The 25,196-nt window shown below is 60.2% G+C and overlaps 2 protein-coding genes across 12 annotated transcripts in view; both read right to left on the bottom strand.

Annotated features, from left to right (window-relative positions):
* Nucleotides 1–11,948, bottom strand: part of ADAMTSL3 (ADAMTS like 3) — a 68,080-nt gene extending 56,132 nt beyond the window's left edge. For 4 of the 6 annotated variants that reach the window (XM_060179510.1, XM_060179511.1, XM_060179512.1 and 1 more), the window contains exons 1-4: nucleotides 11,828–11,946; nucleotides 10,957–11,048; nucleotides 3,137–3,256; nucleotides 300–427 (exon numbers count right to left, since the gene is read on the bottom strand). In XM_060179510.1, the coding sequence (XP_060035493.1) occupies nucleotides 300–427; nucleotides 3,137–3,256; nucleotides 10,957–11,025 (317 nt within the window). In that variant the 5' untranslated portion in view covers nucleotides 11,026–11,048; nucleotides 11,828–11,946. Of the gene's footprint in view, nucleotides 1–299; nucleotides 428–3,136; nucleotides 3,257–10,956; nucleotides 11,049–11,827 lie in introns of all 6 variants that reach the window. The other 2 variants (XM_060179514.1, XM_060179515.1) reach the window with 1 other exon arrangement.
* Nucleotides 11,949–22,508: 10,560 nt separating this feature from the next.
* SH3GL3 (SH3 domain containing GRB2 like 3, endophilin A3) overlaps nucleotides 22,509–25,196 on the bottom strand; it is a 38,330-nt gene continuing 35,642 nt past the window's right edge. For 3 of the 6 annotated variants that reach the window (XM_060179537.1, XM_060179539.1, XM_060179540.1), the window contains one exon: nucleotides 22,509–22,864. In XM_060179537.1, the coding sequence (XP_060035520.1) occupies nucleotides 22,656–22,864 (209 nt within the window). In that variant the 3' untranslated portion in view covers nucleotides 22,509–22,655. The remainder of the gene's footprint in view (nucleotides 22,865–25,196) is intronic. The other 3 variants (XM_007524288.3, XR_001601472.2, XR_009546643.1) reach the window with 3 other exon arrangements.

The following is a 25,196-nucleotide window of genomic DNA, read 5'->3' as shown; positions in this document are numbered from 1 at the left end:
GATCCTTGAGCTACTTACCATGTGCGCTTAACCCGCTGTGCCACTGACGGCCAGCGGGAGCCCGTGCACAAACTAAGGAAACCCACAGAAAGGTAACAGGGAGGACCAGCCACGGCAAAGACACTGTCCCCTCCCACAGTGTCCTTGGCCATGGCCTCCGGTCCCAGCCTCAGGGACACACAGCGCACGTGGCCTGAAGCAGAGCCCTGAGTGAACAGCAGGGTCACGGCACCGGAGGGGACACATGCAGGGGAGACGGAGACGCAGGGGCAGGTGGGAAGGTCCAGGCCGCCACTCACCTGCCCACCAGGCACCTGCGTAGGGAGTAGGAGGCCCCGCCCCCACAGGTGCGTGAGCAGTCGCTCCAGGCCCCCCAGGCGTCCCAGTTGCTGTCTTCCCGTTCACCCGAGCGCATGTCCCGGGCGGCCTAGGACGGGAAAGGAGGAGTTACAGACACGAGGGCCAGAAGCCACACAGGGCTCCCCAGCCCCACTGGAATCTTGCTGCCTCAGACACAGGCTTTGGGGGCAGAGACAGCTCAGCCACAGAGTACATGCCTTCCCTGTGCAGGACCTGGGTTCAAGTGCCAGCACCACAGGGGAGTACCACGAATAGCACTGAGGGGGTCCAGGGATGATGGCGTGGTGCTGTGGTGTCTCTGTGCTACCCTCCCCTCAACACTGTCTGGCCTGGCGTGCCCTGCCACAGTGGCAGGCACTCCCAAGGCCCTGAGCCCACCCACCCGGGCCGCTCTGGTCCTCTCCCAACAGATGAATGATTGAGTATGTTTTGAAAAGAACCCGGGAGCACAGTGGGTTAAGCGCAGGTGGTGCGAAGTGCAAGGACTGGCTCAAGGATCCCGGTTCGAGCCCCTGGCTCCCCACCTGCAGGGGAGTCGCTTCACAGTGTCTGTCTTTCTCTCCCCCTCCTCTCTCCATTTCTCTCTGTCCTACACTACAGAAATAACAACAATAACAACAAGGGCAACAAAAGTGAAAAAAAATAGCCTCCAGGAGCAGTGGATTCACGGTGCAGGCACTGAGCCCCAGAGATAACCCTGGAGGAAAAAAAGAAAGAAAGAAAGAAAGAAAGGAAGGAAGGAAGGAAGGAAGGAAGGAAGGAAGGAAGGAAAGAAAGAGCCCATTTGGAGCAGCTGAGGAAGTTGTCTACATATGCAATGGAATACTACTCAGCTGTTAAAAATGATGGAGTCACCTTCCCCTCCTCTCTGATGGAGCTTGAAGGAATCCTGTGAAGTGAGATCAGCCAGAAAGAGGAGGATGAAGATGGGATGATCTCACTCGTGGACAGAAGTGGAGAATAAGCATGGAAGGGGAAACGCAAAACAGAACTTGGACTGGGTCTGGCACACTGCACCAAAGTAAAGGACTCTGGGGCGGGCCTGCAGGCGCAGAGGAAGCGGCCCTCAGGCCGGGCAGGTCCAGGGTCCCGGGCGCTGCGTGTGGGCTGCTCCTTGCGGTCTGGGCAGAGCCAGTACCTGCCTGGCACCTGACTGAAGGGACTCGCTGGAGAAAACACTGCCAACCAAGTCTGTGTTGCGTTCACCAACAAGCACACAGTGAAAACTCAGCCAGGAAAGTGGAGACAAGAGAGAGGGATGTCCTGAGCCAAGGAATCCGGGAACTAAAGTGTCTCTAATGCAAAAAAAAAAAAAAAGTTCTTGCTGAGCTATTTTGAAAAAGTTCCCAGTTCAGGAATTTCTCTTCTTTTGCTTCCAGTATTATTATTATTGTTGCTATTACTACTACTACTAGTCATTTTTTTTGCCAGCAGAGTTATCATTGCAGCTTTGCACCTACACAGCTCTTCCGATCTTGTGCACTTTTAGAGACAGAGAGATTACAGAAACACCACAACTCCACTCCACTGGTCCTGGAGCTTCTCACTTGCAGGTGCTGCCGTGTGGTGGTCAGGCTTCGAACCCAGGTCCTCACCTAGGACAGCGTGTGCACTCTGGCAGGTGAACCGCCCTGGCACCGCAGGCCTCATTTCTGTTCTTCTCTAAAGACGGAGTTCTTGGTTCTGCTCACAGAGATGCCACGGTATCCCGGGGACAGACACCCTCCTGCCAGGCTCCCTGGGCTCTCTCGGGCCCGCTTGTCCCCTCTCCCTGACCGTTCAAGCACAGGCCGAGGTGAGGCCATGCCAGTTCTGTGCGATGCGGGAAGCTGCTCCCGCCTCGGGGAGCTGGGGCTGAGCTACGGACGGGCGGGGATGACGGGAACCAAAGCCCCGGGCTCGTCACAGCTGAGAGGTGCCTCTGCCTCAGGCCTGCAGGGTGTGGGTGTGTGGAAATGGGGGTCAGAGAGGTCACGTGAGTGGGGGACCAGGTGGCACAACCTGGACCACAGCTCGAAGAGGTCTGGCTATGACTCCCCGGCCCTCTGCGTCTCCCCCAAGAGCACCACCAGGAATGCAGAGGGACAGAAGCAAAGGAAGACCCACCCAGCACGGATGTAATGGTGACGACGGGGTGGACGAGAGAGCTCTGACACAGCTCTGACAGTGCTCTGACACACGCGCTCACACACACACATAGTGCTCTGACACACGCGCTCACACACACACAGTGCTCTGACATGCTCACACACACACAGTGCTCTGACACATGCTCACACACACATACACAGTGCTCTGACACATGCTCACACATGCACACAATGCTGACACATGCTCACACACGCACACAGTGCTCTGACACGTGCTCACACACACACACAGTACTCTGACATGTGCTCACACACACACAGTGCTCTCACACACGCACACAGTGCTCTGACACACGTGCTCACACCATAGTGCTCTCACACATGCATTCACACACGCACACAGTGCTCTGACACATGCGTTCACACACACAGTGCTCTGACACACGTGCTCACACACACACACACACACACACATAGCTTCAGGCAGGTGCACACACACTGATCCTGTGTGGACAAGGATGGGGAAAATGGAGCCGAGAGGAGGTGAGGTTCAGGCGTCAGTGCTGAGGGCCGGTGCCCTGTAAGGTCAAGGCCAGGCATCCAGTGGGCAGCGTGCCGTGACTGGCGTGTGGGTCGGCAGAGAGCTGTGCCCAGGGCGTGAGAGAGCTCGGGCCCCGGGGTCCTACCTGGTCGTCGTCGTGGTACGTGAGGAACCTCTCGCCTGTCGTGTCCTCCAGAAAGCTGCCCTGTGGGGACAGCGCAAACTCCGGGAGGAAGTAGGCACCCGGGGACTTCTCCGCCAGGCTCTGTAAGGCAAGGGCACCTGTGAGGAGGCGGGCCCGGGACGGGCCCCCACGCTGCACACACACACACACACACACACACACACACACACACACACACACACACCAGGGCAGGGCCCTTAGAGGCCCAGGCCACCGCTCGCCCTGGCTGTCAGATTATCCCTGGACGAACCCCTTCTCCCTTGCCTGCACGCCAGTGTTCAGGACTCGCTCAGGCCCTGCGACCACAGACCTGCTGACTGAGCTCTGTGCTCCCTCTCTTCTTCGTTAAAGGGTAAGGAGCACACCCACTGACCAGCACAGCCCCCACAAGAACTCGAGCCTGTGAGACAGACAAATCTGTGTGCAGGGCTCCCCGCACTCAGGAAGGAACAACTCATCAGGCAGTGACAGAGGGACATCAGCACACACACGGGCCACTGTGCAGGGTGAGGGTGGAGACTACTCTTTGCACTGCACTGGGCGACGACCAGAGGCCCTGCGGAATGAGACCAGCCGGGGGATGGACACCCGATGCCCAGGGCCTCTCTGCCGCTCACACTCAGGACTGTGGCCCACTGCGGCTCAGCCTTGCCCACAAGGTGCCGAGAAGTGACCGTCCACCCAAACAGACGTCTAAGAGGGGAAGGGGACACAGACCTTTGGTGGTGGGAATGGTGTTGATGTACACCTATTAACTTACAGTCTCACAAGTAACTAATTAATATGAGAGGGGATAATTGATTGAATGTCTCAAACTTTTGATGCATAGACCATAGTCTGAGTATATGTTCCTTCAATCCAAGCAATTAGAGCTTCAAATTGGTATCAGACTGAATTTTAACAGTAGGCTCAAATTGTTAATGCATTTCTAATAATGACTTGTTCTTTGAAATATTAAATCTCCTAAAAGCTTAAACCAGAACTGAAACAACTGGTAGCATAACTTTACAAGATACAGCTGTATGTCAATAGCATAAAAGGACATAAATTATGGTGAGGTCTTGTATGATACAGCAAATCCTAACAATCGGGTTTTCAAAGTTAACCCAATTGCCATTGCCAAATAATTTGGTTATAGCAATAAGTATCTATTGCCTTCTTAAACCCTAAGACAACAGGAACCTCCCATTTCCTCTATAGAGTCCATATTTCCCCCAGTCCTGGGACCTCTAGGGTGGGGCCCACTTTGCTGCTTGCTTCTCTCAATTCATACCAACTGATACTGCATCTGCTGATCCCAACCTAATCAATGCAGCCAGTACCACCTCGGCATGCTTCACTTCAGACTAAGTCCAGAAATGTCAGACATGGAATGTCAACCCTTCAGCTTCATTACTCTGGTGGGATCTTTCCTTTCTCATAGGACTCCTTAATTCCATTTCAAGTGGCACATTTCTTAACAAAACCTCAAAACCTAGATATAGACCAGGGTCCATGAGATAGGGCATATGTGCATGTACCCATAAGTTAGGGGGAAATATAGACCTGAAAGCAAAAGTGCACAATAGTCTGAAGTGAGTCAGTAAATGAAACAAGCAAGTAGAAAGACTTTAAAAGACACCATAAAGTTCCTAATGAAATAATTTCTACTTAGACCTAGATACCCTCCTCACCTACCTCCTATTACATGTTCCCCAATCACTCCAAAGCTCACCTTGTCAGACAAAGTAAGGACGACAAAAGATATGAATAAGGGCAAGAGGCTGGCACACTTTAACGATGACTCTTTAGTCACTGCCAGGCCACCCCAACAGCTGGGGCCCCGGTCAGGGAATCCCGGGATTCCCACACAGACATGATGGGCCTAGACCTCGAACAGACCCTCTCTCCACTGTCACTGGTCATCTCCATCAGGAACAACATAGTGGACCCCTAAAGGACCCTGCCCTCAATGTGGATCAACAAGGGTAGGGAATGTTCCATTCTCCGAAGGGAGGTTGGACAACATACTCTACCTACCACCCGAGGAAGATGGGTCCTGAAATTAGTGCAGCCTGGAATGTTCCTAGCTGTGACCACAGAATATTGTGGGCCCCAGATCAAATCGATGGGGTTTACAGTTAACAATATTTATATGTTGTCCCCATATATGGGAGCTACTCTTTTCCCTGATCCAGCTTTCTGGTCCTTTTTCCAACTATGACACCATCTCCCCAGACAATACCTTGGGTCCACCTGAATATTAGATGTCAGACGCAGGAAAAAACTAGTAAAGTCATGGGCCTCTTGGAATATACCTAAAATAGACCTACTAGCTTCTCCAAAACACAGACCCTGATCTTTACCTGCAATATTCTTGCCATTAGGTTCATGATTAGTCAACAATTTGCTCTGCTTTATATCTTAACCCTTTCAGCCACCAGGTTCCAGATGCTATGATGACGCCAACCTGGCCTCCCTGGGCAGACAACCCCACCAATGTGTCCTGGAGCCCCACCTTCCCAGAGCCCTGCCCCACTAGGGAAAGAGAGAGAAAGGCTGGGAGTATGGATCCAGCTGTCAATGCCCATGTTCAGCGGGGAAGCAATTACAGAAGCCAGACCTTCCACCTCCTGCATCCCACAATGACCTTGGATCCATACTCCCAGAGGGATGAAGAGTAGGAAAGCTGGGAGTCAGGCAGTAGTGCAGTGAGTTAAGCGCACATGGCGCGAAGTGCAAGGACCAGTGGAAGGATCCCGGTTCGAGCCCCCGGCTCCCCACCTGCAGGGGAGTTGCTTCACAAGTGGTGAAGCAGGTCTGCAGGTGTCTGTCTGTCTCTCCCCCCTCTGTCCTCCCCTCCTCTCTCCATTTCTCTCTGTCCTATCCAACAATGATGACAACAACAGCAATAATAACTACAACAATAAAAAACAACAAGGGCAACAAAAGAGAAAATAAATAAATATTAAAAAAAATTTTTAAAAGAATAGGAAAGCTTTCAAGGGAGGGGATGGGATATGGAGTTCTGGGGGTGGGCATTGTATGGAAATGTACCTCTCTTATCCTGTAGTCTTACCAATATTTCCATTTTATAAATAAAAATTAAAAACAAATTTTAAGTAACTGCTCGATTCTATCCACCCCAGAAAAGAACTGGCAATATCTGGCACACCCACATTATTTGCCAATAATAAAATAACTTCAGAACATTTTTAAAAACTAGCGACTGTCAGGCAGCACCCCCAGATGATGCAAATTCACAAAGGCAGGAAGTAGAGCGTGCGTGAGGAGCATGTCTCCGGCTGCAGCCAGCCTCCCCCTGTCACCCACCCAGCAAGGGCCCCCTGGAGGGGCGTCCTCCACGTCCAGGACGCAGCATGGCCCTGACAAGTGGGAGGGATGTGCTCTCCACCTGTCCTGTTTTCTTCCCAGAGCCCCGCTCAGCACTGGCTTATGGTGGTGTGGAGGATTGAACCTGGGGCCTTGGAGCTGCAGGATGAGAGTCTGTCTACGCAGCCATTATATCATCTCCTCCGCTCCATGCTCCCACAATATATATGTATATTTTAAACTGAATGACGGCGAGTGAAGAGGGCATGTGAGTTCCCTCAGACTGCAAGTGGACGGCACTGTACACCAGAGCTCATCCTCCTCGTTCTGACAGCAGAGCCACGGGGCCGTGTGGACGGAGGCCTGGAGGGGAGGCTCCATTCTCCGAGCTGGGCTGGACTCAGTTCAGAGCAGACAGATTCCAGAAAGCAACTGCATCAAGTTCTTGGAGAGGAAACAGCTTCACGCTTCCGTGCTATTTATGGAAATTAACGTCTCCGTGAAAATAAATGATCGGCACTCACGGCCGCAAACCCTGGAGTGTGGTTTCCGCGGGACAAGCGCCCAGACTCGGCCTTCCCTTCTGCTTCCGCCCCGGCCAGGCAGGCGGCCTCCCTGCTGTACACGCGCCAGGGTGTCCCCGAGTCCCCGTACTGAGGGAGCCCTCCTGACCCGCCAAGCTCCCCAGACGCCTTCAGAGTCAACCTGTCATTCCATAGTCACCTTCCCATGTCCCTAAAACTCCTGAGGTATCTGGAGCGGCCTCCCAGCCTGCCCCTCTCCGTTGCCAAGTTCCGGCCCCATCCCTTCCTGGGGCGGGGGGACAGGGGGTCTGGGGTGCCTCTCCTACAGTCAGATCCACACACCCCCAGGCCTCCAGGCCTCCACAGACCACACAAACGTGGAGCACAGGCCTGGTGTGAGGCGGCCCTCTCCCAACCGTCAGATCTTTGCAGACAATGTGGCAGCAGACAGTCTAAGCAGGGGTGTCAGGGCTCCGTCCTGGCCCTGAGGGAGGCGGCCGGGACTCCTGTGGGACTGAGCCACCACTAACCTGCTCTGCAGGGCCCGAGGGAGGGAGGCTGTGGCCACCCACTAGCCCTGAGGGATCCTGGGTTGGGGACGGCAGACCACCTGCCCCCAGGCCCAACTGTCCCCAAGGTTCACCTGCCCCCAGGCCCCACCTTCCCCCAGGGTTCACCTGCCCCCAGGCCCCACCTTCCCAAAAGGTTCACCTGCCCCCAGGCCCCACCTTCCCAAAAGGTTCACCTGCCCCCAGGCCCCACCTTCCCAAAAGGTTCACCTGCCCCCAGGTCCCACCTTCCCCCAGGGTTCACCTGCCCCCAGGCCCCACCTTCCCAAAAGGTTCACCTGCCCCCAGGCCCCACCTTCCCAAAAGGTTCACCTGCCCCCAGGTCCCACCTTCCCCCAGGGTTCACCTGCCCCCAGGCCCCACCTTTTCAAAAGGTTCACCTGCCCCCAGGCCCCACCTTCCCAAAAGGTTCACCTGCCCCCAGGTCCTACCTTCCCCCAGGGTTCACCTGCCCCTAGGCCCCACCTTCCCCCAGGGTTCACCTGCCCCCAGGCCCCACCTTCCCCCAGGGTTCACCTGCCCCCAGGCCCCACCTTCCCAAAAGGTTCACCTGCCCCCAGGCCCCACCTTCCCAAAAGGTTCACCTGCCCCCAGGCCCCACCTTCCCAAAAGGTTCACCTGCCCCCAGGCCCCACCTTCCCCCAGGGTTCACCTGCCCCCAGGCCCCACCTTCCCCCAGGCCCCACCTGCCTCCAGGCCCCACCTTCCCCCAGGCCCCACCTGCCTCCAGGCCCCACCTTCCCCCAGGCCCCACCTGCCCCCAGGCCCCACCTTCCCCCAGGCCCCACCTTCCCCCAGGCCCCACCTTCCCCCAGGCCCCACCTGCCTCCAGGCCCCACCTTCCCCCAGGGTTCACCTGCCCCCAGGCCCCACCTTCCCAAAAGGTTCACCTGCCCCCAGGTCCTACCTTCCCCCAGGGTTCACCTGCCCCTAGGCCCCACCTTCCCCCAGGGTTCACCTGCCCCCAGGCCCCACCTTCCCCCAGGCCCCACCTGCCCCCAGGCCCCACCTTCCCCCAGGCCCCACCTGCCTCCAGGCCCCACCTGCCTCCAGGCTAACCTGTTCTCAGGCCTCATCTTCCCCCTGGGTTCACCTGGCCTCAGACTCACCTGCCGCAAGGGGTCACCTGCTCCCAGGCCCTGCCTGCCCCCAGTCTCACCTGCTCCCATTTGCACCTGCCATCCACACCTGTGCTCTGGGGGCCACTGCTCTCCATGCTGGAATCAGGGACAGACTCCTGGCTATGTGTTTAGTGACATGAAAGCAGGGAACTCAAGGCCTCCCACAGCCTAGACACCCACGGACACATGTGTTCAGTGGAGTTACCACTTAGCCATGAAAAGGATGGCACTGCCTTGGGGCAAGATGGACAGAAGTTGAGCTGAGGACGCGAATGAAGTAAGTGAAAGGTGCAAGAAAACTACTGGGGTTGCCCTGAGCCTCAGAACCCTGTAAGCCACGTGGGGTGTGGGGGGAGGGTCCCATCTGCTGTGATGGCACTGCAGCTTTGGTGCAGTGACCTGGAAAGACAGACACACACACACACACACACACTCTCTCTCCCTCTCCGCTATACACTTGCAGCTGGGGCTCCGTGCACGCATGGCTCCACCCTCCCGGGGGCAGTCCCTCCCTCCCTCTAGACCAGAGTGGGGTGAGGAGCGTCGAGTGCCCAGGCCGTCTAAGGCCCACAGTCACCTGGTCTGGCCCTGCCAAGGCAAGTGCAGCAGGACCGGACACAAAGTGAGTCTAGTTTCTCTCATGGCCACCTTAAGGCAGAAGTTCACTGTGATGATTTTCATGGCCTGTGAAGGATGTTATTAATATCCAACTTGCCCGCAACAGAAAAAAGGTTCCCCACTCCTGCTGTGGATAGAGAGTGAAAGACAGGGAGGGAAGGAGAGAGATGTGGGGCACCTGTGGTTAAGCACACACATAGTACTAAGCGCAAGGACCCACACAAGGATCAGGGTTCAAGCTCCTGCAAGAGGAACACTTCACAAGCGGTGAAGCAGGTCTACAGGTCTCTCTGTGTCTCCTCCTCTCCTCTCAATTTCTCTCTGTCCTAGCCAATTAAAAGAAAAGAAAAGGGGAGGCGGGCGGCAGCGCAGCAGGTTAAGCGCAGGTGGCGCAAAGCACAAGGACCGGCAGAAGGATCCTGGTTCGAGCCCCCGGATCCCCACCTGCAGGGGAGTCTCTTCACAGGCGGTGAAGCAGGTCTGCAGGTGTCTGTCTTTCTCTCCTTCTCTGTGTCTTCCCCTCCTCTCTCCATTTCTCTCTGTCCTATCTAACAATGAAGACATCAATAATAACAACAATAATAACTACAGCAATGAAAAACAACAAAGGCAACAAAAGGGAAAATAAATATAAAAAAAAGAAAAAATGGAAAAATGGCTGTGGGGAGCAGTGGATCAGTAGTGTCAGCACTGAGCCTCAGCGAAAAAGACAGAGGGGGACAGAGGGGGGAGAGAGGGAGAAAGGGACAGAGGGACAGAGAGAGAGAGAGAGAACACACATGGAGGTATGTGTACCACTCCCGGGAAAGCTTCCCATCTGCAGGGACTCCATGTGGGGCCTGGGGGCTTGAACCTGGGTCCTCATGGTGCTGTGTGTGTTGTAACAGGTCAGGCGCCCGCCAGCTTGGCTCATGGAGCCTTCTAAAGCTGTAAACCAAGGTCAACCCAGTTTTTTAAACCGGGGGTGGGGGAGTGAGGGGGAGCCAGGAGGCTGAGTCATCTGTCCAGGGGTGTGTCTTTGGTCTGATGGGCAGGAAAGCGCACAGAATGTCCCAGAACACGCAGGCACTCCACTACTCTTTGGGATAGCATCCTAGGACAGGCCTGGGCCCTCAGGTCCAGAACTGTGAACTGTCTGGCTGATCCAGGTGGACAAGCACGTGTCTGGCTTCCCCGCTCTGCAAACTGGAGACGTCTGCTGGTGCTGGAGGGTGGGTTGGCAGTGGGAGGAAGCTTTCCTCACCATGCCTCAGGCCCTGGGTTTGAGCCCTGGCACCACATAGGCACCTTGGATGGCACTAGGGGAAGCTCTAGCGTCTCAGCTCTCTCCTCATTCTCTCCCGGATTAGGTTGGGGTGCCCACCCAACCACGTGACGCGTGCTCAGGGGCTGGCTCACTCAAGAGGGGCCCGGGAGGTTCCCTGAGCCAGCCCCCCTGACCTTGGGCAACTGGGTTTGTCCTCCTGCTGGGCGTCGCTAAGCTGGGGATGGGGGAGGCAGCTCCCACCCACCAAGCAGCATCCGATGTCCCCAGTTGCTGGCACTGACGGTGGGAGGTGGTGAGAAAGAGGCACCGGCAGCATTGGCTCCAACTGCTCCCAACTCCTGCCCGCCACCCTCCCGCCCTCGCCCCTTACCTGCAGGCGGGCAGCCAGCACCAAGGCCAGCCACCCCAGCAACCACCAGGGGCTCCTCCGGGCAGCCATGGTGGCTGGGGTCCTGGGGGCACCTAGGGAGGGAAGGGGGAGAGCCGTCACAGTCTGCGGGCACCAGGAGGAGGGTCTGGAACCCCACACCAGGCCCTGCAGGGCTGGGGCTCCACCAAGGTCAGGAGATGGGGGTTGCCCGCAGGGCTGGCGGTCCCCTGCCCCAGGTACCCAGGACAGGAGCCCAGCTGGAGACAGTGGATGTTTGGGTGTAGGGAGCTGCTGCCAAGGCCAGGACACCTGCCAGCTGCCCCCCCCCACCCCGGGCCAGAGAGAGGCCAGGGCCCCTACTGGACAGGCAGGAAGCCCCCCCAGCAAGGCGGTGCTCTGGGACCGGCCCCCGGCGGCCAGGGGGTGAGGCCTATACATGGGAAGGGACTTGGGGTGCTCCCAGAAGGCGGTTGAACGGTGGGGCGGAAGCGGAGGGTTTTGGGGTCCCCCGCCAAGGCGGCCAGGACGTGGGGGCCGACCGGCACGGCCTTCTGGAGAAGACATTAGCATCAGCCTTTGCTGATGGGATCCACAAATGTGCCGCCGCCCAGCGCTGCTGCTGGCCTGGGGGGGGACCCCAAGCCAGGATCCCGCCCTGAGCCCAGGCAAAGCACCCCACAAACACCACCCCCAGCCCAGGTCCCTGCACGCCCGCCCACACCCTCAGCAACCAGCACCCCGGGCTCCCCAGGTCCCTGCGCCCCCGGAGCAGCTCCCCAACCCCGGCCTGCGCCCCAGCCAACGGGCCGCGGGGAGCTCGCCCGACCGTGGGCACTGAACCTCCACCCCCACCCCAGGTCGCCTCACCCACCTCAGGCCCCACACGGTCCGGCGTGAGGGGGCCCCACGGAGCCGTCCAGCCAGCTCCCAGGACAGCTCCACCTGCCCTGCAGTGCAGCCCACAGAGCCGGGGCGGCGGGACCCAGGGACGCCGGGCGTGGCCAGACGGAGCCCCTCCCGCCAGGCAAGGGCCCTGGGCCGCCACCCGGAGCCCTCGGCCCAGCCGCCACCATAGCCAAGTGCCTCCTCCCGACCAGCCCCAACTGGAGGGGCAGGACGCAGCCCCCCACCCTGAGGACCTGGACGCAGCCCCCCACCCACCCTGAGGACCTGGACGCAGCCCCCCCCCACCCACCCTGAGGACCTGGACGCAGCCCCCCCCCCCACCCACCCTGAGGACCTGGACGCAGCCCCCCCCCACCCACCCTGAGGACCTGGACGCAGCCCCCCCCCACCCACCCTGAGGACCTGGACGCAGCCCCCCCCCACCCTGAGGACCCGGACGCAGCCCCCCACCCACCCTGAGGACCCGGACGAAGCCCCCCCCCACCCTGAGGACCCGGACGCAGCCCCCCCCCCCCGAGGACCCGGACGCAGCCCCCCCCACCCACCCTGAGGACCCGGACGCAGCCCCCACCCACCCACCCTGAGGACCCGGACGCAGCCCCCCCCACCCACCCTGAGGACCCGGACGCAGCCCCCCCCACCCACCCTGAGGACCCGGACGCAGCCCCCCCCCACCCACCCTGAGGACCCGGACGAAGCCCCCCACCCACCCTGAGGACCCGGACGCAGCCCCCCCCCACCCTGAGGACCCGGACGCAGCCCCCCCCCACCCACCCTGAGGACCCGGACGCAGCCCCCACCCACCCACCCTGAGGACCCGGACGCAGCCCCCCCCCACCCACCCTGAGGACCCGGACGCAGCCCCCCCCCACCCACCCTGAGGACCCGGACGAAGCCCCCCACCCACCCTGAGGACCCGGACGCAGCCCCCCACCCACCCTGAGGACCCGGACGCAGCCCCCCCCCACCCTGAGGACCCGGACGCAGCCCCCCCCCACCCACCCTGAGGACCCGGACGCAGCCCCCCCCCACCCTGAGGACCTGGACGAAGCCCCCCACCCACCCTGAGGGCCCGGACGCAGCCCCCCACCCTGAGGACCCGGACGCAGCCCCCCACCCTGAGGTCCCGGACGCAGCCCCCCACCCACCCTGAGGACCTGGACGAAGCCCCCCACCCACCCTGAGGACCCGGACGCAGCCCCCCACCCTGAGGTCCTGGACGCAGCCCCCCACCCACCCTGAGGACCTGGACGAAGCCCCCCACCCACCCTGAGGGCCCGGACGCAGCCCCCCACCCTGAGGACCCGGACGCAGCCCCCCACCCTGAGGACCCGGACGCAGCCCCCCACCCTGAGGTCCTGGACGCAGCCCCCCACCCACCCTGAGGACCTGGACGCAGCCCCCACCCAGGACGCACACCACAGGCCGCCCTCCCAGGGGTGCAGGATGCAGCCCCCAGCCTGAGGCGGCCGCGCTCAGGGCCACGCAGGCGCAGTCTCACCCCCTCCCCACGCATGCAGACGCACACTCAGGACCTGCCCCCAGCCCGGGCTCAGGAGCCTGCCTGCCTGTCTCCCTCCGCCAGGTGCGCGGGACCCGCCCCCAGCCTGGGCTCACAAGCAGCCCCCCAATCCCTCTGCTGTGCATGCAGGGCCACAGGAGTATAGCACCGCGCCCTTCAGAGACAGCCCCCATCAGAGACAGCCCCCTCAGAGACAGCCCCCTCAGAGACAGCCCCCCTCTCAGAGACAGCCCCCTCAGAGACAGCTCCCCTCAGAGACAGCCCCCTCAGAGACAGCCCCCCTCAGAGACAGCCCTCTCAGAGACAGCCCTCTCAGAGACAGCCCCCTCAGAGACAGCCCACTCAGAGACAGCCCCCCTCAGAGACAGCCCCCCTCAGAGACAGCCCCCTCAGAGACAGCCCCCCTCAGAGACAGCCCTCTCAGAGACAGCCCCCCTCAGAGACAGCCCCCCTCAGAGACAGCCCTCTCAGAGACAGCCCCCTCAGAGACAGCCCCCTTCAGAGACAGCCCCCTCAGAGACAGCCCTCTCAGAGACAGCCCCCTCAGAGACAGCCCCCCTCAGAGACAGCCCACTCAGAGACAGCTCCCCTCAGAGACAGCCCCCTCAGAGACAACCCCCTTCAGAGACAGCCTCTCAGAGACAACCTTCTCAGAGAAAACCTTCTCAGAGACAGCCTCTCAGAGACAGCCTTCTCAGAGACAACCTTCTCAGAGACAACCTTCTCAGAGACAGCCTTCTCAGAGACAGCCTCTCAGAGACAGCCTTCTCAGAGACAGCCTTCTCAGAGACAGCCTCTCAGAGACAACCTTCTCAGAGACAACCTTCTCAGAGACAGCCTTCTCAGAGACAGCCTCTCAGAGACAACCTTCTCAGAGACAGCCTTCTCAGAGACAACCTTCTCAGAGACAGCCTTCTCAGAGACAGCCTCTCAGAGACAACCTTCTCAGACAGCCTTCTCAGAGACAACCTTCTCAGAGACAGCCTCTCAGAGACAACCTTCTCAGAGACAACCTTCTCAGAGACAGCCTTCTCAGAGACAACCTTCTCAGAGACAGCCCCTCAGAGACAGCTCCCCTCAGAGACAGCCCCCGCAGACAGCCCCCTCAGAGACAGCCTCTCAGAGACAGCCCTCTCAGAGACAGCTCCCCTCAGAGACAGCCCCCCTCAGACAGCCCCCCTCAGAGACAGCCTCTCAGAGACAGCCCCCCTCAGAGACAGCCCCCTCAGAGACAGCCCCCCTCAGAGACAGCCCTCTCAGAGACAGCCCCCTCAGAGACAGCCCCCCTCAGAGACAGCCCACTCAGAGACAGCCCCCCTCAGAGACAGCCCTCTCAGAGACAGCTCCCCTCAGAGACAGCCCCCTTCAGAGACAGCCTCTCAGAGACAACCTTCTCAGAGACAACCTTCTCAGAGACAGCCTTCTCAGAGACAACCTTCTCAGAGACAGCCTCCAGAGACAGCCTTCTCAGAGACAACCTTCTCAGAGACAGCCTTCTCAGAGACAGCCTCTCAGAGACAACCTTCTCAGAGACAACCTTCTCAGAGACAACCTTCTCAGAGACAGCCTTCTCAGAGACAGCCTTTTCAGAGACAGCCTCTCAGAGACAACCTTCTCAGAGACAGCCTTCTCAGAGACAGCCTCTCAGAGACAACCTTCTCAGAGACAGCCTTCTCAGAGACAACCTTCTCAGAGACAGCCTCTCAGAGACAACCTTCTCAGAGACAACCTTCTCAGAGACAGCCTTCTCAGAGACAACCTTCTCAGAGACAGCCTCTCAGAGACAGCTCCCCTCAGAGACAGCCCCCCTCAGACAGCCCCCCTCAGAGACAGCCTCTCAGAGACAGCCCCCCTCAGAGACAGCCCCCCTCAGAGACAGCCTCTCAGAGACAGCTCCCCTCAGAGACAGCCCCTCAGAGACAGCCCCTCAGAGACAGCTCCCCTCAGAGACAGCCCCCGGAGACAGCTCCCCTCAGAGACAGCCCCCCAGAGTCCAGCTCCAGGGGCCCCAGGATGAGGCCTCCTGCTGCAGGGGTGCCAGGCCTGGGAGTTGGGGGCTGCAGGGACAGCACTGGGCTGCTCTCCTGCTGTCCGGGACGAGCACATGTGGGGGGCCCTGACCTCCCAGAGGCAGGAATCCAGGAGGCGGCTGGGGAGGGTGGCTTCTCGCCCCACTTCCGGACAGCCACATGCCACCTTAATGCCACCCAGCCAACAGCCAGCGGCACTTCAGTGCCCTCAGGTCCTCCCAGATGCCACCTAAATGCCTTCGGTGACGTCATGGTGTGTGGTCAGATTGTGCACATGCTTCATGGCCGGCAGAACTTTCCACTGCCTGGGACTCCAGGAAACTGAGGTGGCAGAGCCGAGCTGCTTTCTCCAGAGCCTCCCTCCTCCCTGGGAGTGCTCCTCCTGGCTCCTCTGCCCACACCGGGTGCAGCCCGCAGGGGCCCTGCGCAGCGTGTGGCCTGTCCTCGGCCTGGACGATGGGGGCCCCAGGGTGCTCTCAGGAGTGGCCTAGTGACCTCTCGGGCCGCAGGGTGGACAGGCCTGTACAGACTACAGCGCCCGTCACTTCTGCATTTGCCTCCAGGGTTAGCACCAGTGCTCAGTGCCCGCACTATGAACGCACCGCTCCTGGCGGACATTTTTCCCATTACTGGGTAGGACGGGGAGAAACTGAGAGACAGAGAGGGAGAGAGACACAGAGACAACTGCAGACCGGAGCCAGGGAGCTAGGGAGTCAGGGGGCTTGAGCCAGGACCGTTGTGTTGGTCCTTGTGCTTTGCACTATGTGAGCTTCACCCAGCACATTACCACCAGGCAAACACCTATCACTTCTTTACAGTTTACAGTGTCACCCCATTCAGGGCTGGCGTCCCAACAGGCACTGCCACACAGAAGGGCGTGAAGGGGCAGCTGCTCCTGTGACCAGGTGTGGGCACTGCTGCTGTGACCAGGTGTGGGCAGCTGCTCCTGTGACCAGGTGTGGGCAACAGCTCCTGTGACCAGGTGTGGGCAGCTGCTCCTGTGACTAGGTGTGGGCACTGCTGCTGTGACCAGGTGTGGGCAGCAGCTCCTGTGACCAGGTGTGGGCAGCTGCTCCTGTGACCAGGTGTGGGCACTGCTCCTGTGACCAGGTGTGGGCAGCAGCTCCTGTGACCAGGTGTGGGCAGCTGCTCCTGTGACCAGGTGTGGGCACTGCTCCTGTGACCAGGTGTGGGCAGCTGCTCCTGTGACCAGGTGTGGGCAGCAGCTCCTGTGACCAGGTGTGGGCAGCAGCTCCTGTGACCAGGTGTGGGCAGCTGCTCCTGTGACTCGGTGTGGGCACTGCTGCTGTGACCAGGTGTGGGCAGCAGCTCCTGTGACCAGGTGTGGGCAGCAGCTCCTGTGACCAGGTGTGGGCAGCAGCTCCTGTGACCTGGTGTGGGCACTGCTGCTGTGACCAGGTGTGGGCAGCTGCTCCTGTGACCAGGTGTGGACAGCAGCTCCTGTGACCAGGTGTGGGCAGCTGCTCCTGTGACCAGGTGTGGGCAGCAGCTCCTGTGACCAGGTGTGGGCAGCAACTCCTGTGACCAGATGTGGGCAGCTGCTCCTGTGACCAGGTGTGGACAGCAGCTCCTGTGACCAGGTGTGGGCACTGCTGCTGTGACCAGGTGTGGGCAGCTGCTCCTGTGACCAGGTGTGGGCAGCAGCTCCTGTGACCAGGTGTGGGCACTGCTCCTGTGACCAGGTGTGGGCAGCAGCTCCTGTGACCAGGTGTGGGCAGCAGCTCCTGTGACCTGGTGTGGGCACTGCTGCTGTGACCAGGTGTGGGCAGCTGCTCCTGTGACCAGGTGTGGACAGCAGCTCCTGTGACCAGGTGTGGGCAGCTGCTCCTGTGACCAGGTGTGGGCAGCAGCTCCTGTGACCAGGTGTGGGCAGCAACTCCTGTGACCAGATGTGGGCAGCTGTTCCTGTGACCAGGTGTGGACAGCAGCTCCTGTGACCAGGTGTGGGCACTGCTGCTGTGACCAGGTGTGGGCAGCTGCTCCTGTGACCAGGTGTGGGCAGCAGCTCCTGTGACCAGGTGTGGGCACTGCTCCTGTGACCAGGTGTGGGCAGCAGCTCCTGTGACCAGGTGTGGGCACTGCTCCTGTGACCAGGTGTGGGCAGCAGCTCCTGTGACCAGGTGTGGGCAGCTGCTCCTGTGACCAGGTGTGGGCAGCAGCTCCTGTGACCAGGTGTGGGCAGCAGCTCCTGTGACCAGGTGTGGGCAGCAGCTCCTGTGACCTGGTGTGGGCACTGCTGCTGTGACCAGGTGTGGGCAGCTGCTCCTGTGACCAGGTGTGGACAGCAGCTCCTGTGACCAGGTGTGGGCACTGCTGCTGTGACCAGGTGTGGGCAGCAGCTCCTGTGACCAGGTGTGGGCAGCAACTCCTGTGACCAGATGTGGGCAGCTGTTCCTGTGACCAGGTGTGGACAGCAGCTCCTGTGACCAGGTGTGGGCACTGCTGCTGTGACCAGGTGTGGGCAGCTGCTCCTGTGACCAGGTGTGGGCAGCAGCTCCTGTGACCAGGTGTGGGCAGCTGCTCCTGTGACCAGGTGTGGGCAGCTGCTCCTGTGACCAGGTGTGGACAGCAGCTCCTGTGACCAGGTGTAGGAGTGCAGTCCTCACTCCGACTGTGGGCGTGATCTCAAGGGGCTTTCTAGTGTGGCACTCTGCCAGTCCAGTCTGCCTCCTACCTCCCCTCCCGCCTGCAGGCCTGGCAGCGTTTGCTTGCGAGTGTCGCAAAGGGCTCCCTGGAAAAGTCTTTCTTCAGAGAAGCCCAATAAAAGCCTGTGTGCGTGGGCTTTGCAAAGCGGGGTCCTGGTTGTGATGGACACTGGGCCACTCTGTCCCGGCTGAGCCCAACTGCTCCTGTGCCCCCTCAGGGCAAGGTCCCCCCCGCTCACGGCCAGGCAGGGGCGCGCGCTGGCAGGGCCGGGCCTCTGGGCATGGTCACCACGGACATCGACACAGTGTCTGTGGCGTCATGATGCACACAGGCAACTGGGGGTCAGGAGAGGGCTCACCTGGTTGAGGCTGTGCCTTCTCGTGCTCAAGGCCCTGGGTGTGAGCCCACAGGGTCACCAAGGACACCACTGGGGGAAGCTGTAGGGGTGGCAGAATGAAGCTGTGTTGTCTCTCCTCTGTCTCTGCATCCCTCTCTCTTAAATTAAAAAGGGGGTGGGGATTGGTGGCCACATCCCTGCCGGGGTCCTGGGGTGCTGTGACCAGGCCTCATGGGCCTCCAGCCAGCCTTGCAGAGATCAGTGGCCTTTTCCCTTCCTTTCTCTTCCTTCCTTCCTTCCTTCGTTCGTTCCTTCCTTCCTCCCTCCCTCCCTCCCTCCCTCCCTTCCTTCCTTCCTTTCCTTCCTTCCTTCCTTCCTTCCTTCCTTCCTTCCTTCCTTTCATTCTTTCCTTGATTATTTTGCCCCTGGGGTTACTGCTAGGACTCAGTACCTAGATGAGAAAGCCATGGATCCTGGCAGCCATTTTTTATTGTTTTTACTTGACAAGACAGAGAGGAACTAAGAGAGGAGGGGGATCGAGAGGGAGAGAGACAGAGACACACCTGCAGCCCTGCTGCCCCCTCGGGAAGCTCCCTCCCTGCAGGAGAGGAGGCTCAGAGACTGGCCCTATGCACTCAGCCAGGTGCGTCCCGCCTGCCCCGTGTTCTCCCACCGGGAGATGGGAGATGGAAGCTCTGTGAACAGACTCTTTTGCTCCAGAGCTGGACTTGGGGGCGCTGAGGGCAGCAGTGTGAGGGCCAGGCTCTCTCATGCCCTGAGGATGGGTGCTCTGACCCAGGCAGCAGCCACTGCTCCAGAAAGCCCTGCGGAGTGACCCCAGGTCTGGGGGCCGGGAGGGGAGCTCAGAGCACACCTACATGGCTGGGAGCATGCCTGTGGTGGGGCGGGACTGCTGGCACCCAGAGCCCTCCTCCTCCTCCTCCCCTTCCCTTCCCTCTGTCCTCTCCCTCCTCCCTCTTCCCCTTCTCTCCTCCTTTCCCCTCATCCCCTCCTTCTCCACTCCCTCCTTCCCCTCCCCTCCTCCTTTCCCTCCTCCCCCTCCTTCCTCCCCATCCTTCACCTCTCCCTCTTCCCCTCCCCCTCCTGTTCCTTCTCCCCCTCTCCTCCCTCTCTCCTCTGCTTCCTCTTTCCTCTCTTGTCCTCCTCCTCTCCCCTTCCCCCCTCTTCTCCCTCTTCCCATCATCCTCCCCCCACAGAAGGATGGATGGAGCTGGCATCCAGGCCTTGGGGCAGTGCCCAGTCTGTGCCAGCAGCCAGGACTGCCGGGGCCCCCATGTGGGCAGGGGAGGACCGGCCGGGTGGGCACAGCGGGGGGCCCCCAGCGCCCTTCAGCCCCACAGAGGACACCTGACCCTGAGGCCCCGTCCCGCACCCAGGCAGGCACCTTCCCAGAGCCCAGGGTCAGCTCTGCATTCTTTCGAGACAGAGACCGAGACCGCAGTGCTACTGTGTCCCCCATGGCGCCCCCAAGGCTGTCCATGCTGCCACCCCAGGGCCTCTCCCACCAGGTGCCAGCTCTGCCTACCGCCCACAGAGCTACCTGTTAGACTTTAGTGGCCAGCTCAGGCAGCAGGGCATGGGCTGGAGTCCCAAGGTGAGGTGAGAGGGGCCCTTCTGGCAGGGGACAGGGCCGGCAGCTGTTGATGATGTGGGTCCAGAGAGGAAGGGCACCGTGGGAGGGGACAGTGGGGCACCTTGGGGAGGGAGTGAGGAGGGAACCCAGGACCCAATGACACAGCACCCCTTAGCCCAGGCTCTGCGTCAGGGAGACCCAGAACCCAATGCTGGCGTTCTGCGAGGCGGAAGCCAGGAAAACAGAAAAGAAGGTTTTGAGGGCCGGAGACAGCACACTGGCTCTGCAAAACACTTTCAGTTATTTGTTTGTTCACTTTAACTGCCTCCAGGGCTATCACTGGGGCTGGGGCCAGCACTACAAACCCACAGTTCTCACCGGCCATTTTTCTTTCTTCTGTTTTTATTTGACAGGACAGAGGGAGAGAGACAGAGAGACACCTGTAGACCTGTTTCACGACTGCTAAGCATTCCCCTGCAGGTGGGGAACAGGGGCTTGAACCCAGGTCCTTGTGCACAGTAATGTGTGCACTCTAGTGGGCGCACCACCACCATCAGGCCCTCTGTGCAAAAGACTTTCCTGCCTGAGGCTCCAGGGTCCCTCATTCAGTCCCCACTATCTCTATAAGGCAGAGCTGAGCAGGGGTCCAAGGAAGAGATAGGTGGAGAGAGGGAGGAAGAGAGGGAGGGAGGGAGGGAGGGAGTGAAAAGGGAAAGCTTTGGAAGTTGAGTGTAGCATAAAAATCTAGGTCAGGTAGAGACTCTGACAAAGATGATTTGAGCTCAGAAAGCTCACTGCCAGGTGGACCCACAGCCTGACTGGGTGGAGACTCCCCATCACCCTGAACGGGATGGGGCGGCCCCAGGATGGAGGCTAGGCCTGGGCGGGGTGGGGCCACCTTCCCTGGCAGGCAGCGAGCAGTGTGTTGTGACCACTGCCCCAGCCTTCCTAGAAGGCTGGGAGACGCCCCCAGAGAGAAATGAGGCCAGTGTGACAGGGAGGCTGGCAGCAGTAAAAGCTTGGTCCCCAGCTAGGAGACCAGCGGGCTGGGGACAGGCGGCTGTTGGCCCCCGGGCCAGCCCCAGACACAGGTGGGCTTTGGGCTTAACCTGACTCCAGGGGTAAGGAGACAGCTCATCTGGTGGGGGTACGGGGACCTGGGTGATGGTGCACAGGGGGTGGAAGGATGCTGTGGTGTCTCCTCTCTGCCCTGTCTTCCCTCTGTCTCACCCTCTATCTGGAAAAAAAAAAAAAAAAAGAAAAAATTTCACAAGGAGCAGTGGAATCACACAGGCCTGAAACCCCAGAAAAATCCAGCTCAGTGGCTGAACACAGGACTTGGAGATAGGATGTCCCGGGTTGATGCCCAGCACCATGTGTGCCAGAGCTGAGCAGTGCTCTGGTCTTGGGGTCTCTCTCTCTCTCTCTCTCTCTCTCCTCCCCCTCTCCTCTCTCTCTACCCCTCCTCTTGTAGGAGGGGGTAGGGCCAGGTGGTGGCACACCTGGTAGAGTGCACATGTCAGCATGTGCAAGGACCCAGGTTCAAGCCCCTGGTCCCCACCCTGCCCGTGAGGGGAAGACTCATGAGAGGTGAAGCAGGGCTGCAGGTTTCTGTGTCTCTCTCCCTTCTCAATATTTCTGTCAATAAATAATAATAAATAATTTCTATCTGTCCAGTCAAATAAAGAAAAGGGAAAAGGTGGCCCCTGGGAGTGATGGATTCGTGTGCCGGCACTGTGCCCCATTGACAACCCTGATGGCACTAAGAGAAAAAAACAGGGGTCAGGAGATGTCTTACTCTGTAGAAAGCATGCCTGACCATGTTTAAAACCCAGGTTCAAGTCTCTGGCACCTTCCTATGGGTGTGTTCTGTGTGTGTGTGTCTTTTCCCTTGTGTCTTTTTGAGAAAGAAAGGAAGGGAGGGAGGCAGGGAGGGAAAGAGGGCTTTCTGGGAGTGGCAGATTTGTGAAGGCACAGAAACTTCTGGCAACAGGAAAACCAGGGTCCTGGCGGCGGTTCAGCAGGGAGCACATGGCTTCTCAGGCCTGACGCACCCTTCTGAGCCCCAGCACCACCTGGGAGGGCCACAGACCACACCAGGGAAGCTCTGGCCTTGGTGGTGCAACGCTGGCCTGTCTCTTCTCTCTCTGTGTCCCTCTCCCATCACGGTGTAAAAGCTGGGCCAGGAGGCAAGGCCTGGGCTCTCCCGCTCTCCAGAGCAGCCTGTGACAGTGACCGTCCCCCTGAGGCCACCGGCCGCCAGCACCCAGGGCTTCACGTCCACTGGACCACTGGTAGGTGGGGCGGCATAGGGAGGCTGGCGGGCACCGCTGGATCCAGACACCGCTCTGCACGCCCAGCGCCTCCGTCTGTGTCCTGTGGCGGGTGGGCGCACGCAGGAGGCTTCTGGCCACAGGAAGTGCGTCCAGTCGCTTAACCCGGAGCTTGGGACCGTCAGCGGGGGCAAGAAAGGAAGCTATCTCGTTTGGGCGCTGAGACAGGAAAGCCGTTTATACAAAGGGAGCCCATACAAAATACATCATAAAGAGGACACGCGTACAAAAGTCGGGAGGGAGCCCGGCGGGGCCAAGGAGGGACGAGGAACTCGCCTCACTACCGCTCTTGCTCGGCTGGGTGACACGTTTACTGAGGTAAAGGCACAATCACCTGCACGTAGCTGATGGGGAAGAAGCCAGACTCCCCCCGCAGCGTCCCCTCGAACCAGTTCTCGTCTATCTGGTGTGTCAGCGTGATCACGTCTCCTTCCCTGAAGCCCAGCTCGCCCTGGTTTTCTGGCTCGAAGTCGTAGAGCCCGCGACAGCAGGGCCGGCCCCGGGGGGCGCTGGTCCCTGCTGGGGTGAGACAAGAGACTGGGTGACGGCAGGGGACCCCAGAGGACCCCAGGAGGAGCAGGGCCCCCCCCACCCTGGACACACCTCGTCAGCCCCTAGGAGCACGCGTGTGGAGCAGGGATCACCCAGTGGTCCAGCCACGTGGCACCCAGACCCCTCAGCTGCACAGTCATGTGATAGGCGGGCCCCCTCAGCAGCCCAGCCATGAGGTACCCACCACCCTCAGCAGCCCAGCCACGTGGCGCCCACCACCCTCAGCAGCCCAGCCACCTGGCGCCCACCACACTCAGCAGCCCAGCCACCTGGCGCCCACCACACTCAGCAGCCCAGCCACGTGGCAACAATCATCCTCAGCAGCCCAGCCACCTGGCGCCCACCACACTCAGCAGCCCAGCCACGTGGCAACAACCATCCTCAGCAGCCCAGCCACCTGGCGCCCACCACGCTCAGCAGCCCAGCCACCTGGCGCCCACCTCCCCTCAGCAGCCCAGCCACCTGGCGCCCACAGCCCCTCAGCAGCCCAGCCACCTGGCGCCCACCTCCCCTCAGCAGCCCAGCCACATGGCGCCCACCTCCCCTCAGCAGCCCAGCCACCTGGCGCCCACAGCCCCTCAGCAGCCCAGCCACCTGGTGCCCACAACCCCTGTAGGTTCAGAGATGGTCTGTGGCCAGGGTGGACCCTCACAGCTACTTCAATGTCTGGAGTCGCAGGCCTGCCTGGCCCGGGCCTGCTGCCTGGACACTGGGCAGTGCAGGGAGGACACCATGGGCACCTGGCAGACCATTGAGAGACCCTGGACCCAGGAGAGGGCAGGAGGGTCACACACCAAGAGGCCTTCCCTCGTCCCCAGGCCCGACACCCTCAGAGTCAAGCTTTAAGTCCTCAGGGAGGACTTAGTTTATTCCCACCAGGGTCATGGCTGGGGCTCGGTGCCTGCATGATGAAGCCACCGCTCCTGGAGGCCATTATCTCCCTCCCCCATTTTAAAAAATAGACACAGAAACTGAGAGACAAGAGGAGGTAGGGGAGAGACAGGGAGACACCTGCAGACCTGCATCACTGCTCATGAAGCTTCCACCCTGCCGGTGGGGAGCAGGGGCTTGAACTGGGGCCCTTGTGTGTCATAATGTGCACACTCTACAGAGTGCCCCACTGCTCAGCCCCTGAAAGGTTTCTTGAGGAGGTCGGCATGTGGCTCGCCAGGTAGAGCGCACGTTAGTCACCAGCACGAGGACCTAGGTTTGAGCAAGAGGGAAGCGTCACGAGCAGCAGACCAGTGTCTCATTCTGTTTCTCCCTCTGCGCCATGGCGGCTGGTGGGGGGGGGGGGGGGTCCTGCAGGCAAGGAGCCCCAGCGAGGACCCTGGTGGCCAATCTATAATGATGTCCGACTCAAAGAGCAAGACCAAGTCAGAGGTCAGCGGGCAAAGGTCACACGGGCTCACGGGGGCTGGAGGAGTGTTTTCACACAGGCGGACCCTCCCTGCACCCACACCTGTGGGTGGGCGCGTCTCCCGACCTCTGCCCCACGCCCAGGGCAGCGCGCCTTCACAGGGATGCCTGCCCGTCCTCTCCTCTCCTCCAGCCACCTGTCCATGCAGCGGGGAACTCCCCGTCCCCACTGGGCACGTCTCTCTCAGGACAGGGGCGCCATGTCAGAGCCACGGATGTCTTTATAGGATTGAAGAGAAGAGAGAAGGAAGGAGGAGGAGAAAGTGAGGCCAGCAAGAGGTCACTTGTTCGTTACAGAAAGACGTGGTTGGCGGCCACCTCCCCTCCTCCCAGCACACACAGGACGTCCTCCTGCTCTGGCCCACGTGGCCTTGGCCGGTGGCCACGAGTCTGCTGCTTCTGCCCCAGAGTCTGCCGACCACCGAGACAAGGTGTACTCTCTGTACACACGCACAGACAGTCCCTGTGAGGCCGGTTGCTGTGAGTGACTGTGGGAAGGTGGTCACAGTGTGAAGGGCGACGTCCTGGTGCTGGGGCCCCGTCTCCTGGGGACGCCAGACGGGCTGAGTCTGCCGGCTTCCTGCATCCCAGGCTTGGGGGGTCTCTGCCTGGGAACCCCATAAGAAAAAGAAGGAGGGAAGAAGAAGAAGGGGGAGAGAGAGAGGAGTGGGGAGACAGGGAGGCGAGGTGGAGAGAGGCTGAGGAAGTGCTGGGAGGGTTGGAGCCCGGGGCTGTTCCTCTGCTGGCGGAGGAGAACAGAGACTCAGAGACTCCCACCCGGCTGGGGCCCACGGGAGCTCTGGTCACAGGCCCACGAGCCCCCAATGTTGAGAGAGGAGAGACTCCTGGGGGGCTGCACACCCTTCCTTGAGGCGGAAGA

Source organism: Erinaceus europaeus, chromosome 20, assembly GCF_950295315.1.
Source record: "Erinaceus europaeus chromosome 20, mEriEur2.1, whole genome shotgun sequence".
In the NCBI taxonomy this organism is placed as follows: domain Eukaryota; kingdom Metazoa; phylum Chordata; class Mammalia; order Eulipotyphla; family Erinaceidae; genus Erinaceus; species Erinaceus europaeus.
This window is presented reverse-complemented; position numbering and strand designations above follow the sequence as displayed.